This window comes from Grammomys surdaster, unplaced genomic scaffold (assembly GCF_004785775.1).
Source record: "Grammomys surdaster isolate TR1022 unplaced genomic scaffold, NIH_TR_1.0 126198, whole genome shotgun sequence".
Taxonomy (NCBI): Eukaryota; Metazoa; Chordata; class Mammalia; order Rodentia; family Muridae; genus Grammomys; species Grammomys surdaster.
The window spans coordinates 4,769,575-4,787,789 of record NW_021621003.1 but is presented as its reverse complement, the minus strand read 5'-3'; the positions used below and the strand labels follow the sequence as shown (position 1 = coordinate 4,787,789).

The 18,215-nt window shown below is 39.4% G+C and overlaps 2 protein-coding genes across 4 annotated transcripts in view; one reads left to right on the top strand and one right to left on the bottom strand.

Moving 5' to 3' along the window:
- The window catches only part of Styx (serine/threonine/tyrosine interacting protein), a 32,733-nt gene extending 29,228 nt beyond the window's left edge, over window positions 1-3,505 (top strand). Inside the window, exon 11 of the mRNA XM_028758462.1 lies at window positions 75-3,505. Within this exon, the coding sequence (XP_028614295.1) occupies window positions 75-148 (74 nt within the window). The 3' untranslated portion in view covers window positions 149-3,505. The remainder of the gene's footprint in view (window positions 1-74) is intronic.
- Window positions 3,049-17,761, bottom strand: Gnpnat1 (glucosamine-phosphate N-acetyltransferase 1). Of its 3 annotated transcripts, XM_028758465.1 has the most exons (7): window positions 17,689-17,761; window positions 13,490-13,657; window positions 12,125-12,187; window positions 8,618-8,745; window positions 7,902-7,963; window positions 4,935-5,098; window positions 3,049-3,147 (listed from the first exon to the last, which is right to left on the bottom strand). In XM_028758465.1, the coding sequence occupies exons 2-6, from the start codon at window positions 13,641-13,643 to the stop codon at window positions 4,951-4,953; spliced, it is 555 nt and encodes a 184-aa protein (XP_028614298.1). In that variant the 5' UTR covers window positions 13,644-13,657; window positions 17,689-17,761; the 3' UTR covers window positions 3,049-3,147; window positions 4,935-4,950. The 3 variants fall into 3 exon arrangements, with proteins under 3 accessions (XP_028614298.1, XP_028614296.1, XP_028614297.1); XM_028758463.1 differs by lacking the exon at window positions 3,049-3,147 and having other exon boundaries at window positions 4,031-5,098; XM_028758464.1 differs by lacking the exon at window positions 3,049-3,147 and having other exon boundaries at window positions 4,031-5,098; window positions 17,684-17,742.
- Window positions 17,762-18,215: the final 454 nt, after the last annotated feature.

Below are 18,215 nucleotides of genomic sequence, written 5' to 3'. Positions count from 1 at the left end.
AAGAAATTTTTGCTGTAGTATCCTAATGTGAGTTTCTGTAAGTTTTCACTGTACATTCATTCAATAACCTTTAGGTAGTGTGAAAAGAACACATGAAGAAGACGATGACTTTGGAAGCATGCAAGTGGCAACCGCACAGAACGGCTGACCTGTGACAACTGTTAATTGCACAAGATGGCTGACCTCTGAGGACTGTTAGATGGGTGTGAGCTTCCATCTGGGAAGGAGAGGATCCTAGTGGTGATAATGTGACATGGTAAACACACAAGTACTTTCTTTTCAATTATACGTTGCTTCCAGACATGGTTCTCTGCAACTTGTTGAGCAACACTTTAAGATGTTGGACTTCTGCAGTAGATGGCGCTGATGGGTGATGGGTTTACTTTAAAAAAAAAAAAAAAAAAAAACTATGGTTTTATTATAAACCAAGAATTTTGGACTTGCAAAGAGGTATTATTGCAATAATGCACTTTTCATACTTGAAATTTATTTGTATGATATAAAGTTATTACTTTAAACAAAATGCAAGTTAGGGGGATTTGTTTATAGATTTTGGATAATTTATAACAAACAAATTTCCTAATGTTTCCTAAAAACTCATTTTGTGTTATATATATTACATTTAAAGTAATTTTACAGTTCAATTTTATGATGGAGCCTCTTACAGAAATGTTAACAAAATGTAGAACTCATCCACGTTTTTTTTTTTTAGTATAATTCAGTAACTTGATTACCATTTTTTTAAACTTCTTGGTCCCATATCTTTAAATCATGACTTTAGCCAACTAGCCTACTTTACTAATTTAATACAGTTAATACTTCCTTTCCAATTGCCTCCCTTACTCTAAATGAGAAAAGTTGAAATGATCAAAGAAAGAAGTCTTATTTTCCAGAACCAGATACTCAAAAAATAAGGATAGTGTTATATTTTCCGTATGACTTTTTTCTCTTTACTGGTTAAGCCAAATGTAGACTTGGTCTTTTCAGAGTTGCCTAGCTCTTCTAACTTTTATCCAAAATGGTTCAAAGTAGACCAAACCAATGTAGCACTGTTTCTTCAATATGAAACCCCCAAAAGAAAAGTGCCTTGCATCAACAAACAAGCAAATCCTCATGACTTCTAAATTAGTATATAAAGCAGTGAAAAGCTATTAACATTTTTCTTTAATTTATTGTTTTAAAACCATAAATTAAATCTGATGCTTGAAGAAAGTAAATTATTTGGAATGAGACATTTACTTCTATTTTACGTTGTATTACTTCTGTGAGGTTCAGCTGACAGCTTTGCTTTGAAGATGTAGCCATTGGGGAAAACAGTTTGTGGGTGGCTTCAGTGTATTGTAAATTACTGTTTTGTTCCTAAATTAACTCAAATTTACACCATAATCTGCATTACCAATGTTGTCATTTTATGGCTCTTTAGTTTTCCATGTTTTTATCAATATGTATAAAAGTTGTTCTACAAAAAAACATTTTACTATTGTAAGTGTGATGTGCAGAAGAGAGAAGTGTTTTAACTTTTTGTATGTGACTTTAGGGTAGCACAAACCCAGCTCCTTTAACAAGCTGAATGTTCCTCAGTCCTCTTCCGAGGTGCTTTACTGTTGGGAATGATACCCGCACACTTCCAGGGTACCATGAGGCACTGTGTAAGGTAACAAACAGGTTACACTTAAGTTACTTGGCTTTGCTCACCACCTTATGACATTAACAGCATAGAAAGGCTCTTTGTCCTTCACAGTGGGAGCCTGAATATAAACCAGAATTACTGTTACCTTGATCTTTATCCTCTTCTGGTTTCCATCCCATCTCCGATCTTTCAGTTCTAAAACACAGCATTGCTTTTAATTCTATTGTGTCACAGGCATGGTGGTCTAGTAGAGCCAAGATTGCATTGAGTATTCAAAAATTCCTGTATACACATCACCACCGGACAGGTCAACAAAGATCTCTCTTGGAGTCAACCCATAATCTATGACTCGTTGAACAGAAATTGTGCTTATTAAAGCAATCTCCATTTTAAAAAATGGTTTTTCCAAGATGAGATGTTTGAAATAACTTTTTTTAAAGTAAGTTTTATAAAAATACATGTTCCTCTTTAAATAGGAGTCTGTCCAAAAACACAGAGGTTATTGACAGTCATTTGTAGCTGGTAATTTTCCATTTTTCTATCCACTGTCATTTTTTTTCTTTTCACATAAAGTGCCTATCCAGCACGATAAACTGGAGAGTCATAGACACTAGGACTGCTACCATGTTGAGCACAGCTGATATGGACAGATGAGGTTTGTCCTTCCATAAGAAGCCTCCAAGCTTCTTTGATTCCTCTGTATTTACTGTCTAAGTAGCTGTCTTAGGTTCCATTTCCAGTGTTTTGTAAGTCAACTATGATAAACTTATCCAATCATGATTTATTCTCTAGACAACTTGAATAATGTATGAATGTTCACCCAGTTTCAACATTAAATATGTAAGCTGGGCTCATAATTAAAACTATACATTTTTATCAAAACATAGGGAATTTTATTACTCCCCACTTTGAAAGTTTGAGACAGCTCCTGGAAACTGGAGTGGAGAAGGGAGTCTTCTCCTAATTTAACTGATTCCTGTTAGTTTCTTGTTTGTTAGATGTTTTACCAACTCTATGGTAGGAAGGAATGTTCCAGTGTGATAACTCTGCCACCAGCTTTCAACCGCTTCTAGAGCAGACTATTCATTTGAAAGGGGTGTAGGGTTGTACTTAATCTGAGTCTAGAAGTAATGTCAGAAAAAGTTAAGCATGTCCTTTGTAATAAAACATAAGGTTCTTAATTGTTTAATTACTATGGAATTCAAATTAATTAGAAGTATTTAAGTGCAATCTTGAATTATGAAGTTGAGATGTATATATTAGGATGTCAACTTGATGTAAAGTAAATAAGCAGTTACCTGATGGATCTTTTTTAATAACTGGTTTAATCCACAATCCTAAAGCATAGCTCCACCTCAGTATTTACAGTATCTTTGTCCATTCAGCAACACTCCAATGAGGAAATAGTAGGAAATAGCTGAGAATTATGCAAGGGTTTTATTTTTTTTTAATTAGGAAAATAAGTTTCTAGAGTCTTGAGTGCTGGATAATTCTTTTGTCTTTCCCATTCATGGCAGCTAAAAAAAAAAAAAAATCACTCAAAATATTCAGGTTTACATGTTATGCTTCTCTTACAGGGAGCTACCATACCTCACAGTTCAAAGTGTTTTCTCAATCAGTAACATGATAGTGACATGTAATTGCAATTTACTATGCAGCAAAAGTGACTCAAGAAAAGTAACATACGTGTCTATTTACCTCTGTATAGGCAATTGCTTACGTTATTCTACATTTAACATTTGTACTCAGATAAAATACTTATGTATGTATAGGAATGTCACAGTGCAAGATGCTGCTAGCCTGGGCACAAAGTATTAAAATTATTTTGTGAAGACTGGTGGTTGTATTAAAACTGTTGTGCCATTGTACTTCAAATGATTGAGAAGCTCATTCGTATTCCTTATGCCTCAAAACTTCTTTGTCTTCTGGGTAAAAGTACCCAGCTTTACTCCCACAGATTAAGGTGAGTTAACTCTTTATTATTAAAACTCTTTCAGTTGGTGACGTACAACTGTTTCTGTAAGAGGGATTTAAGAGAAACCTTAACACAACTCCGTGGGTTTTACAGAAATACTAACAACACTAAGAAATAAAGTGCTAAATTTTACTTTGGGGGAAAGGCTTTTTTTAACATTGGTAAATTCTAATGAAGCTCTGTCATGGTTACAGAACTAAAGAACTCTAAAAATGGAAGTCAACCTAATGACTAGAGGAAAATCCAAAAGTCCAATTGAAGTAATCCAAAAGATACATAAAACTAGGTTGTTAAGAGCCAGGTCTTAACGTAATAGACTCAAGCTGATCATGGTGGTGTGTGCCTAGAATACCAGTTCTTAGAACATGTGTGAGGAGTTCCAGGCACCATGTGTCAACAAACAAGAAAAACACAAGACAAGATTCTAATGTGACAGACTATTCATATAAACAACTTTAATGTAATAACATGGAATGCAAAAAGATTAGAACCATTATTAATAAAGTATCTGATTCTATTTTAAAAATCATTAAAATAAATAAAACAGGACAGTGACCAGAGTAATAGTACCATTATAATCACATTAAATAGAAAAGCTACACCAAAAAGGCAGTACACACATTTTTTGTGACTCAAAGGCTTCAGATGTCGATGATAACAGGAACCAGGGTAGAAGCTCCACTGGGAGCTGCTCACTGACTGATGAAAAGGACCGTGAATCTCTGTATCTGCCCATGGATAATTCTAACATCATGTGGTAGATGAGACAGGTAGTACAGTATCTGCACAAAACTACACTTAGTAAAATAGTTATTTAAGCTGTTGTACCTTTTCCCATTTTTCTTCTCTTTTGTTGCTTTAAAAAGACTGTGGAGGGATAGGATTATCAATGTGCAAGTATGTATCTGGTGGTTCATAATAACAAGTGTCCAACTGTAATGTGAGAAGTGGTGCACCTTAAGTCTATATAGATGTATGAGACAAAAAATAATTTTATGGTAAGAAACACCCTTATTCAATATATATACATATATTTAAAAATGAGCAGCATAGAGCAGACGTAACTGTTCACTACCCATACTCTTGACTACCAAGAAATGAAGACAAACTTTAGAAAAATACAATGCAAGAAAAGATTCAAGTTGAAAATATATTCCTTTGGTTAAAAATCATCCCCCTTTGTGATCATTTGTACTCCCAGCAGCCATGGGCTGCTCCTGTGTCACGACACTGGCATATATAGCATTTTCTCAGTCTAGGAGTTAGGGAGCTCACTGGGTTGCAGCAACAAAAAAGAACTCTAAAACAGTAAAGCCTTGTAGCATTAACCTCTTGGTGGTGGTTTTTACTTTAGGAACCTCCGACACATGTAATTTTCTTCAGATACTGTAAAGTCAAATTTTTTGTAGAAACCAACATTTTGTGGTAGACATTCAAGGGTGATCTTGTAACAGTTCAGTTTCTTGCTTAGCAAAGTAAGAGTTGATAATAACCTGAAAAAAAAAAAAAAAAAGTATGAGACAGCATTAACCAAAATGGGCCTTGATAATAACACAGATTAGTGTTATATAAAAATAAAAGTACTTATTCAGTATATAAGTTTAGATCATGGCCCTTCCAATAATACACCTTTAAAGTGTTCAAATTATTAAGTTAATAAACATTTAAATTGCTGAGGCATTTTTATTTTGTTTCAAACAACGTTAAGTCTCCAGACGGTTAATAAATAACCTACATCCTCTTTTATTATAGGAGGGGGGGACACAGCAACAGCACAAGGGTGGAGTTCAGAGCACAATTTTCACAATTTTGAGTAGTTCTCTCCTTTCTGCTTTCTTGGGATCAAACTGAGGCATAGACTCCTCCCAAGAGTGACAACTCTCACCCACCTTGCTAACCTCTAAACTTTTTTTATAATAGAGAGAGGATGGAGAGATAGCACTTGCTTTTCCAGAGGACTAGCACCCACATGGCTACTACTAACTGTATCTTCAGTTCCAGGTAATCTTTGCCCTCTTTGGACTTCTTGGCCTCAACAGACAACAGGCATGCAAGTAGTACACATATATACATACAGGCAAAACACCTATATGCATAACATTTTTTTTTTTTAATTCACATGCAGGGCTAGAGACTTGGCTTAGCGGTTAAAAACACTGCCTGCTCTCAAATTTTCTGATTTAATTCCCAGGACCTGGCTCACAACCATCTGTAACTCCTCTCCCAGGGCATCAGATACCTCCCTGGCTTCTGAGGGTACCAGGAACAGGAGTCATGCACACATATATACATAGGCAAAACACCCACACATTTAAAATTTAAAAATTTTTAAAAAGAATTTATGCATGAGCCTATGTATAGTGAGTGGCATTATATGACATTATTTGAGAGGCTAAAGAGAGGATTGCTATGAGTGTAAAGCAAGACTAACTGAACTACACAGCATGTCTGGAATGAGCATAGGTTCAGACTAAGACTTAATGAGAAAACAGCAGTGATGGAGTGCTTTTCAAGCAACTGTGAAGCTCTAGCTTCAACCCCAATACTGGGATTGGGGAAACCAAACACAGCAAAAAACAAACAAGAAGACACTAAAATGTCTCAAATCTTGAAAAACATGGCCCATTTTTTTATGAAAGGTTTCTAGCTAGCTTTGGTGACACAAACCAAACAGGAGGCTCTGGAATTGAAGGTCATCTTCTACTATAAAGCAACACAAGACCTTAACTCAAAAAATGAACCCCAAAATATCTTTGTTCCAGGTTGGGGTATAGCTCAGAGATAGGTTTACCTCACAAAGAATGCCCTTTATCTGATTGATACCATAAGGTTGCAGGGTTGGAGTACCTTTATGCCCTACTCCAACTAAGACACTTGCCAGGTTCATATAAAATGAGTATGAAATAGCTATGTTCTTGAGACAGTCTCATTATATATAGCCTTGGCTGGCTTGGAACTGGCTATGTAGAACAGGCCAGCATTAACCCATAGATCTGCCTGCCTCTGCCTCTGCCTCTGCTTCCTGCCTCTGCCTGTTGAGAGCTATGAATAAAGGTTTGTGACACCATGCTAAGCATCTTCAATCATTTTAAAAGCTACTTTTTAAAGGAAATATGGATCAGATAAACTCAAGATTAGTCTGAATCTCTTTAATTTTGGCACTTGAAAGGAAGAAGGGAGATTTGAGTTTGAGGCCAGCCTGGTCTACAGAGTGAGTGGACAGCCAGGAATATACAGAGAAACCCTGTCTGAAACAAAGGAAAACAAAATTTTTAAAAAGTTGACTAATTGCTGTGCTAACTGAAGGGTTTTCTCCTGTTATGTGTCTGTATATTTAGATAAGATCTTGTCATATAATCTAGGCTGGCCTTGAGCTTAAGGTGATCTTTCTGCCTCAGCTTCCTGTGAGCCAATTTTATAGTTAGGCACATCTGGCTTTCGGGTTTGAATAAACTATCTTTTGTCATTCAAAACTGTTAGACATGAATGGATTAGAAGAGTAAGAGCTGGTGCAGTTCATTCCGTAAGTCAAGTCTTTCAATACTTAGGGCACTGTATGATAACACACCTGACCCTGTTTACTGAGTAGACGAGTTGAAACTCATAACCTGGCAGTTACCCTATGTAAATATTAAACATTCCCTTTGATTTTTATCTGATGGAGGTGCTGGGTACTCACTGTGACTTGTTCAAGTCTGAGAATGCTAGTATTAAGAGTTAAAGAGGCCTGTTTAAGCCAGGCCTGTTTTCAACTACTCCGGAGACTGAGGCAGAAAAATCACAAGGCTGAATTTAATGAGACACTTGTCTCAAAAAAAAAAGTCTGAGCAGTAGTGGTGCACACCTTTAATCCCAGCACTCAGGAGGCAGAGGCAAGTGAGTCTCTGTGACTTTGGGTCTGGATACGGAGTTCCAGGACAGCCAGGGCTACACAGAGAAACCCTGTCTAGGAAAACAAAACCAAAGGTGGGGTTTGGAGGTGGGAAGGACTGCTATTGAGGAGACTGCTTGCAACATACCTCAGTGGTAGAATACAACTTGCCTAGGATGTTAGAGTCAACAGTACCATACAAACATGTGTGCACAGTTCAATTACATGTTACTCTTGGTAAATGTTTTCAATTCTCAAATTCTGAGGTAAAACTAACAAAACTATATTTAATTTTTCATTAAATTCAGTCTAAGATACAGGGAATAAGTTCAGGATTAAAGGTCAGAAATAAATTAGAAAAATCTCAGCAAGAGGCCAAAGTGACAGAAATGATCCAGTTTCCATGGTTCCGTGCACATACTTACAGTTTGCCGAGCTGCTTCCCTCTGCACTCATCACTAACAACGACATCTTCTACTCTCCCTCTCTGCAAACAATCACAGTACTACAGGATGAGCCTTCAGCCTCTTTTCCACTAAGCCAACAGTTGATAATGACAGTCTTTACTTTTTCACAGGAAACAGGAAAATCAGCCGCTCCTTTACCGGTTTTTTAGCTATATCCCTCTCAACCTCCCGTCTCTATTAAAGCAGACCTCCACACCCCAGTCACCATAATGTCATCTTGTCATAAACATAGTCTATCCTCCTTGTTAGTTAATAACAATTTATATCCAGCACAGCTTACCAATGTTAAGTGCAGAAACTAAAGCCCATAACCTACAGAGTACATGCTCATTTTTTCCTACGTCCAGAAAAGGTGAGTGGATTTGTGTCTGCATTTGTGAATGGCTTTTGGGGTATCTGTGGAAGTCACACTACAACATGTGATACTTAGTTCTATCCTTGGACTTGCCGATCCCAGTGCTGGGACTTGGGTGGTTGGGCTTGGTGGCCAACCTCTTGAGCCATCTACCTGCTGGCTCACATTGGATGGTAATTTGCAGAAACTTCAGAAGTGTCTTCTGCTAAGGAGCAATGAACAATTACTGGAACACTGATTTTGCTAATGAAGTTTCCAAGTTGGTTTCATTAGAAAATATCTGTGTGCTTTATTCAAAGGCATTAATCTGAGTACATACCTTAGCACATGAATGGATAAATTTATGTTCTATTATCAGAGTTGCTGTAGCCACAATTTGTCCTAGGGTCACATCTTCCACAACTGTAACATAGTAATCCCCAGACTTCTTCATATGCTCAAAAGATTCTGTCAGGAAATGTCAAAAAGTGTTAGATAGTAGGCATTTCTATTTTACTGAATTCAAGAAAAGCACCAAGTTTGTCAGACTTCATCTTTGGATGTTAAAGCTATTTTGCCACAGTGCTTAAGTTTCTAGCAAGTGAAGTAAACTGAGCATAAGACATTTATTTATTTGGGTTTTTTGAGAAGGGGTATCACTATATCACTCTGGATGTTCTAGAACTTCCTCTGTAGACCAGATTGGTCTTTTGTGTGTGTGTGTTTCTTTTCATATATATATAATTTATTTTTTCTCAAACTGTAATTCATTCACACAGGGGTTATAAACACAGAAAGGCAGGATGTGGGGAAGGGAATGACACTGGAGTGTGGGTGATCAGGGGGAATACAGATATCATCAGAACCGGGTATCGGCTGGGTGAAGGTTCAGGGGACAAGTCACTGACTCTGCCTATAACTCGCTTGTCCTTATCTAAGTTGGTATTGTCTGCCCAGGCTACCTATTTACAAGGTCTATGACTACTCAGGCTGGTGAATCTCCACAAAAGCTGCCTGTTGACATTAGCTTATAGCCATCTGTTTCAATGTTTTTCCACTGAGACCCAAGACTTGGTGTTAGTATACATGTATGACAGGCCTATTGCTGATTTTAGGCCTTCAGTGGGTAAGCAGGGCTGCCCCTGACCTCTCCTCCCTTCTCTAAGTATAGACGGGCTGTGGCGAATCTAATCTTGCCAAGGCAGGGATAGAGGCCTGACCTCCAGTATTTGAAGGGGACCTTGTAATGGCTCCAGTCCCCCTGTCGTTGTCCAGTGAGGCATGAGGACCATACCCGTCCCGATGTCTTTTTTCTGGAGAGGGGATACTTTTGACATCAACCCCTATGCAGTCAGGCTTGTCCCTCAGGGAACCCAGAGAGATATTTTTAACTTTTATTTATATTCCCTTGCAGTGCTTAGCCTCGCAGCCTAAGCAAGAATTCAGATCGCCTGACAGAGGGGGTTCTGGGTGGCCCCTCTCTGCTTGGTCTAGGGGCGGAAGTCCCTTCTTTTTAGGTTGGGTGGAGATGGGTTTTGGGAACACCCTGTATAAAGTAGCAACCTCATCTTGAGTCTCGTGGTCCTCCATAGCTAACTTATGATAATGTATCTGAGTAGGTTTTGCTACCAAATTATTTATCTGTTGTATCACAGAGTTAGTCCGCCTGTTTGAGAGCCAGGGACCAGCAGAAAAAAAGCAAAAACAACCCAAATAATGGTCCCAAGATGGGAGGAAATAGGGTTGACAACCTTGGGGAGGCTGAAAACCAATTCTTATACCAGCCTTCATCTGTCTCTTTCTCTCTCTGATTTTTCTTAGGGCCTTCACTACCTGTTTCATGCTCTCTTTAACCCTCCTTGTCTTCTCTCTGTAAAAGCAACCTTCTTCTTTAAGAGCTGTACACAGTCAAGAGCTGTACACAGCCTTTTCTATTGTAATAGAGTAAATCAAGTCCAATAAGGATCTTTGCGATTTTAGGAAGTCTCTTCAGACAGCGAAAGGAGGGATTTCTTCAGGTTAGTGATGTCAATCTCTAGCTGTTTGATGTCCTTGTCAGTGGCCCTTCAAAGGTCTGAGTAGTGTAAGTTCGGAGGCCAGCATCTGGATTAGAACTTCTAACAGCAGACATCACGGGTGATTCATTTTTACCTGGGATGTTGCCTGAGTTAAAGCTCCTGGGAGTCCCTCTTTCTCTCGGTTTTCTGGGGTTGGGTGCTGAGCTGCTGCCTGTGACCTGCTCTATGCTGGGGCCCAGACTGGAAGTGACCAGATTGGTCTTGAACTCACAGAGATCTTCCTGTCTCTGACCCCTCCCCCCGCACCCCCCCCAAGCTCTAGAATTAAGGGTACCACTACAACCAGCCCGTTTCCTCTTCTAAAAATACTACATTATTTAAAACATCAAGGAGTTGAAATACCAATGGTCAGCATTGGGTGGTCCACACCTTTAAATTCATCTGTTAATACAGAATGGCGATGTAACCCTGAAGTAGAGAGTGATGTTACCTGGTTTAGTACCCAGAAACACACACACACACACACACACACACACACACAAATCTGCTAGCAAGGTAAGACTCAAGTTCTTTCAGATGAGCAACACAGTATTACAGATAAACTCTGCATGTTGCCATTTCTGTGACTAAAATGTCAAATCTTCTCACTTAATTTACATTTATCTAAAACTAACACTCAACAGATACTCAAAGAACAAAACTGCAGGTTATTATAAGAGCATATTATATCCACAATTCAGTCTTGGTTTCAAAATATTTTGACAAAAGTTTTCCATTTGTTTTTCCAATGTTTTATGATTACGTATTTGTTCTTTTAGAAATAGGATCTTTGCTATAAAGGCACCTTACAAAGATGAGATACATCCCTACTTAAGCAGTTTTTCCAAAGTCATACAACCAATAAAAGCAAAGCTACATTCCCTCAAATAGCATTTAGCACTTTATATTGCTAGAAAAAGCTACACTTTTTCATCTATTCTGATACGAATGCAGAGAAGCAAAGGGGTTTAAAAGCCAAGCTCTAAAACTCAGATAGTGTTTATTTTCAAAGTATCATTCTATATAGGTTCCAAGTAGGGAGGGAAATAATTCAATGAAGGAAAATAAACAAAACTATAGAATCTTGATCTTCATTCTTGGCCTGGTTGGAGAAATTACTGACTAAAGGAAATGCATTCATAGAGTTAGGACACTGAATAAAGCTAAGAAGGTTCCATCTTTCTTGCCAATAATTAACTGTGATCTTGGGTATGACTGGTTCTTTTTGGAAACCCATTTTCTCATGTCTCAAAGGGAGAAGGGGATTGTTAGACTAAGATACCCAACCTTAAAATTCAACATAAAAAAATGAATGAAGAAATGAATAGAATAGAATAGAATAGAATAGAATAGAATAGGAAAATAAACTCATAAATTTTTTTAAGTTGGTAATGAAATTTCTGTGCTAAACATAACCACATAGGAAGATATACTACAGGGCTGGAGAGATGGATCAGCAGTTAAGAGTTAAGTCTGTTCTTGTGAAGGTCCTGAGTTCAATTCCCAGCAACCACATGGTGGCTCACAACAATCTATAATGACATCTGGTGCCTTCTTCTGGCCTGCAGGATACATGCAGACAGAACGCTGTATATATAATAAATAAGTAAATAAATCTTTAAAAAAAAAAAAAGATATACTACAATAAAAGGAAAGTAATTCTAGAGTAAATATCAAGTTATACAAAACATCTGGATTCTATAAGGATGGCTGATTTATAACTTTCAGCTATTTGAGCAGGTACTGAACAGACTTCTAGGCATTCAGATAAGGTGCTGCATGGTACTTACTTATGAACTGCTCCTGGCTCACAACACCTGTCTCTGTCAGCTGACCCAATACCTTAAAAAAACCTAGTTTTAAAACATTTGAGGAGAAAAGCAAAAAAAAAGATTAAAATATGGAAAGCAGCAGAAACATTAGGTGGGTTAAAGAAAGTTACTTTTTCAAAACTCTATAATCATGTTTCATAATAATCTTTAATCAAGGTTTGCTGGTTAAACATGCAAATTTTCAACAGTGTATTGTGTGCATTCATTATACATGGTCCTGTACACATAAGGGCATTTTCATACAGTACCTATTCTTTTTATAAACAATAGCAAATGACAGCCTTCAACAATATTTGCCTGCATGATTTTAAGGTAGTTCAGACCTTACTATCAATAATTACAGAACCAGCATGTACACTGTTAAGTGCTATTTAAATTTTATGTAAGGGATGCCACATTTTCCTAAATACATGACTCAAAAAAGTGCAAGAAGATTCTCACCGCCGCTGAATATATCACTTGTAAGATAAAGGGTAACTAATATATCGCTGTTGGAACAATTTTTAAATTTTTTAATTTTAATGATAATGCCTGGCCGGCAGTGGTGGCACATACCTTTAATCCCAGCACTTGGGAGGCAGAGGCAGGCGGATTTCTGAGTTCGAGGCCAGCCTGGTCTACAGAGTGAGTTCCAGGACAGCCAGGGCTACACAGAGAAACCCTGTCTCGAAAAAAAGAAAAAAAAAAAAAGATAATGCCAATGGGCATAGTGGCACATGCCTTTAAAAATCCCAGCACTTGCGAGGCAGGGGCAGGTAGGTCTGAGTTCAAGGACAGCCAGGACTACATAGACTGTGTCTCAAAAAAATAAAAATAAACCCAAAAAACTAATGGTAATGCTAAAAGTACATTTTGAACTGTTTTAGTCTTAATTTTTCTACATGCAATAATTCTGGCCAAAGACACTTTATTCAAATACCTATCTAGAAGAAAATAGTGAGACAAAATGTTATTACCAAAGTTTCAAGAAATTATTTTGGATAATTTAGATGTTAAAGAATTACATGGGACTAAATAAAACCCTTTCAGTTTGTCCAAGGAATGTACCTTTGCCTGTCTAGCTTCTTGGAGAAACTCTTCATGTGTTTCATACATTATAACTTCACTTTTGTTTTTGAGACATCCTTTTGGATGGAATACTCTTGTACTTCGTTATTTTTAAATATATCATAGAAATATCTGATCTTAGCCATGATCCATGCCTATTACAGTTGAGTGAACCAGTCACTTTAAGTACAAAAGTACTATTTTAAGTTTGCATCATACTTATGAAGAAAGCAACAAATTCCAGTTAGGATTCTCAAACTAAAGTTGGGCCCATACCTTTATTTAAGTCTGCAGTACAGAGAGGCCTCAAAACCAAGCCTTCTCCAGGATGCGTTGGAGAAATGGCTGGAGAAAATATAGCTGTATTCTGACTCCAGTCCACCTCTTTGAGCAAACTTGGGTCAAACATAGGAGTTTCATCAGGTTTCATCTTTCCAGTAAAGTCTAAAATAAAATTTTGAATGTTGAAAGGCCTTATAAAAGAAAATTTGTGCTTGATGAGGAAGTTAATTTCATCATACAAGTGGGTTCTATAATATTTTATCAGCTACTCTACTTTAGCTACCTAGAATCTCTAACTGTAAACATGTTTACATATTAAAAACCATCTTTAATATCAGTTGGGAAATGTGTTCAGTAGTGAAATTAAATCAACAAAAACAAGACTTTAAAACTCCATTCTCTCGAAAAACCAAACAAACAAACAAAAGAAAAACTCCATTCTCTAGCAGGTCATGTAGTGCCTTACCCTTGTGGGCTGGGCTACTGGGCAGCACTGACGTCTTAGGGGTGCTCAGGTTTGTACAGTTAGAGGCTTACATTTATCACGAGGCTCAGAAATCACTTGGTATCCAGGGTCACTGAAGACCCACTTGAACATATGAACGTGACTTACATATGAACCACAAACAAGATAACTTAGGAATTACTTAAATTACTTCACTATTCTCTGTATTCACAATAGTATTACCTTAGCCATGACAGATACTGTGTCTGCATTTGTTTTCATGGCAGGCTTTCTAAATGCCTATGGTAGCTGCTTCTAAACAGTTTAATAACCAGTGGGGTTTTGGTGGTGGTGGTTTGTTTTTCATGCTATACACCAGAGACAGTGGGACACGCTTATAATCCCAGAACTTGAGACACTAAGGGAATAAGGCCAGACTGGGTTACACTGTGGAATATGTCTCAAGACACACATATGACCAATGTTATATGAAACTGTCTCAAAAAAAATTAAGTCATAATAAATTTTAACAAGTTATTAATATTTTTTCCTGTACATTTCTTTAACTAGATGGTCCTATTTTGTAAATGATCATAAAATATGTAATATTGATTAATTTGGTTTGTGCTTTATATTTGTTAATTCTTTAACAACCAATAAAAGATGTATCCTGATCGTATCTTATAGATGAGCAAGAAAAGAGAGGAATTTGCTTAAAGTTCCAAGCTGAGGACAATAACATGACCACAGACAGCGTCACAGGCCTAATGCACATGAGTTAATGCTTGGTGTCACTCTGAAACTCTAGCAGTTTTCTAGCAGTGAGTGCTATGTTTTTCTTTTGCACTTTATCACAAGTTACATCACTGATTCTACTAAGCAGAATGACGTCACCTATTTACTAGTCTAGCTTAGCCAAATCCCTGTATTCCGTTGTTGTATAAGAATTAAAAAGTTACAACAGTACTTAGAAGCTCAATTTTGGAAATGAGAATTTCACACTAATCAAAAATGTATAAAGGCATTCTGGGTAGAAATAAGAACCCACTGTCCAGGCACCAAGAAATGACTATCTTGTTTTAATGTACTGTTTACAAAATGGAAGCAGCCACATTGGGTTCACCCGAGCTCAGTCTTCAACTAGCAACGCTGGTGGTGCCCAACGGGGATGCTGGGAAAGGGAAAGCAAGATGTGATTGACACTAAAGGATTTTAAAGAACTCACGGGTTATCAATAATTGATTTACAAAAGAAATCCTTAAAAGGCTCCCAAATAAAGTGACACGTTTACGTAGCTAAATGTTACAGTGCATAGCTGAAGTACTTTAGCATGCACTTTAAGTTTTACAAAGTAAACCCTGAAGCTTCCAGGTAACTAAACAAAGGCATGAAAGCTGTGTCCCTTCCCACATGTCCCCCCACTCTGATTCTCCTTGTTCCCCTTTATCCTTCACTAAGCTATCTCCACCCATACTGAAAAGGCCATTTTAGATAAGCTCTCCTCCTGGCAAAGGTGACAAACTCAAGGGGCAAGCAGAAAAGGGCAACCTGTGATTAGCACAGTAATTTCTAGCCACGTTCCACTGACCAGCTACCCAGGTCCAAAGTCAGTGGGTGGGTAAGTACATTATCTACAAGGAAGCCACATAAATAGTGAAGAAGGAACTAAACAATGCCAGGAAATCACTTTCTAAGAACAGGGTTTCATCATGTAGCTTACTTAGTTTGGCCTCTTGCCCTTCATTGTACCTGTGCACTTGTGCAGGCGTGTTTGTATGTGTGTTGGGTGCATGTGCACCTGTGCCTGTGAGAGTGGAGGCCCAAGGTTGACACCAGGCATCTTCTTCAATCTCTCTCCACGGTATATCCTGAAAGCAGTTCTCTCCCCAAACCCACGACCCACTTTTAGGTTAGTGAGAATAGCCAGTTTACTCAAAGGACTTCTCTGTCTCCTGATTACAGGTGGGCTACTAAGCCCACCCTATTTTCTTTACATGGGTTCTGGGAATCAGAATTCTGGTTCTCAGTCTTCCATTGCAGAAGATTTACTCTCTCAGCCGCCTCCCCAGCCTCCTTTTAACTCTTGGTTCTCCTGTTTCCATATTCCCCGTGCTGATTACAGGTGTGTCCCACCATACTTCAGCACCATTAAATCAGTTTCTAGCATTTATTACTAAACAGATGACGACAGGCACTGGTCTGGTTAAACACAAAGGATCTGATTAGAGTCAAGCCCCTTTTAAAATGAGGTTTATAAAACCTAAAGGGGAAAGGCCTATCTTCCTAGTCATAAAGACACAATTTATGATGTAGACAAAGGCCATGCCTTATTACAATCTAATAAAACTTCAGGTGAGGTGGCAAACACCTGGATCCAGTGCTAGGGAGGCTGAAGCATGAACTGTGGGAGCTCAAGGACAGCAGGCTACCCAGTCACACCTGTCTCAAAACACAAAGACACAGTTTAAAACTAATTATGGGAATTGACATAAACATGGAGATTTTTTTTAAAAGTTGGTTCTAAGGTAACCCCCCCACTCCTCCCCTCAAGTTCAAGGCTAACCCCTGCTATACAGGCTGTTTTTTCAAAACAAGCCTTCATTTTGTAGCACTTAAAGGTCATCACTACCTAACTTCCTCTAGTTTGGCTATAAACTCATAACTCAAGCAACTTTCCCTCTAGCCCTTCGTGTTTAACTGCTAAATTAGCATTTGTTCACAAGGCCTGAGTATTGCTTAAGCCCTAGCGAGGTAAACCTCTAGTCAATGAATAATGAATGACGGAAGGTATCGTCTAGAAATCACACCTCAGAAAGTCACGAAGAAAAAAAGATTGCCACATGGCCACGAGTGACAACACAAAAGACATACACCAAACTTCAAGTTTGGTTTTTCAGCCTCTGAATGAGACTAGATTCAGATGGGGAGCAGCTGCTTCTAGAAAAACACGGGAGCAACAAGTAAGAAAGACTGAAGACCAGGATTCACAAATTTCTAAACATGATCTGCAGCCAAATCAAAATCGCTGTGATAGGTGACAGGTAGGCAGATAGCTAGGCAGACAGACAGACAGGTAGACAGCTCCGAGTATCTTCATGAAGAAAGTATTTCATGAAGCAAGAAGTATTTCCCATTAGTGTACTTAATCTACACCATCTGATTATCCCCAATCTAGCTGCACAGTTGGAGCACGGAGTTCCTATGACTAGTCCTAAGGTAATGCATCAACAAATGAGTGGCCTTGAATGAGATCCTCTCATTTTCCCATTGAGCTCTACAGCAGAAAAATCAGATCCCAACCAAACAAATCCCCATTTATTTTTACAGGAACAAATTTTATGCTTGCCTTACATAAACATTAGCCTTTACAACAGAAACCACACAGTTGGTGTTTCTAGGGGTTCAAGTCCTAGGTTGTTCCCCCACCCCAGGTCTCATACAGTCTGCGCAGCTGGGGCTCTTCAGAGCCGGCGCGTGTCTTCAGCCGCTCTGACCGCTGCACCGGTAACAGGGAACCTAGAGTTCGCGCCCTTTCATAACGACGGCGGCAGACAAGGCGAGGACCGTCCCCCAGTCCCACACCACGGACACTCCGCTCCCTAGGACCCCCCAGACCCTGCCCGGCCGGACCACCGGGCATCAAGCTTAGCCGCCCGGCTCCTAGACAGGGGCGTCCCAGCCTCCGCGGGCCGCAGCGGTATCAAGCCCGCCAGCCCTCGCGTCCCAGCCCTAGGCCGCCTCACCGCACCGGAGCGGACCACGCTCCCGTCCCGGCGCGTCAGTCTCCCTGCGGGTCACAGCGCCGCCGCATCCGGATCCGGCTGCAGCGCCAGCCCCGCCCCCCGTGCACCCCCACGCGCCGCAGCCGGAACCGCCGGGACGAACGTGGCCGGACCAACGCCTCCGCCCTGCCCCGCCCTCACGCACCGCTGCGCACGCGGAGGCACGGCCACGCACACCTCTCCTGGGCTCCGGGGGGCGGGCCGGGGCGGGGCTCTGGGGCGCAAAAGGAGCCCTGCGGGGCGGGGCTCCGGGGGCGAGGCCGAGCTCTGGGGCATTTAGGCGACTCGGGCGTGGGGAAAGGATCAGAGTCAAGGTTTGCGTCATCAGTTTACCTTCCAGACGCGCCTTTCGCTCACTGTACGCGTGTAACCCCGTCCCTCTCACGCCTTATCTGAAAATAAAGCCACAAGAGTAAAAGCAGCATATAGCGATGACCAGTGTGGGTTCCTTTCATTCTCTGAGTCCTAAAACTCCTACCCTGTTAGTCCCTTT

What these genes read in the sequence shown, in the direction of transcription:
- Gnpnat1 (XM_028758465.1), bottom strand. Translation starts at nt 13,643, where the DNA reads ATGAAACCTGATGAAACTCCTATGTTTGACCCAAGTTTGCTCAAAGAG. An exon ending in TACTGCAGACTTAAATAAAG is followed by an intron (nt 12,188 to 13,489) that starts GTATGGGCCCAA and finishes TTTTAAAACTAG; the next exon opens with GTTTTTTTAAGGTATTGGGT. An exon ending in GAGCCAGGAGCAGTTCATAA is followed by an intron (nt 8,746 to 12,124) that starts GTAAGTACCATG and finishes ATTTCCTGACAG; the next exon opens with AATCTTTTGAGCATATGAAG.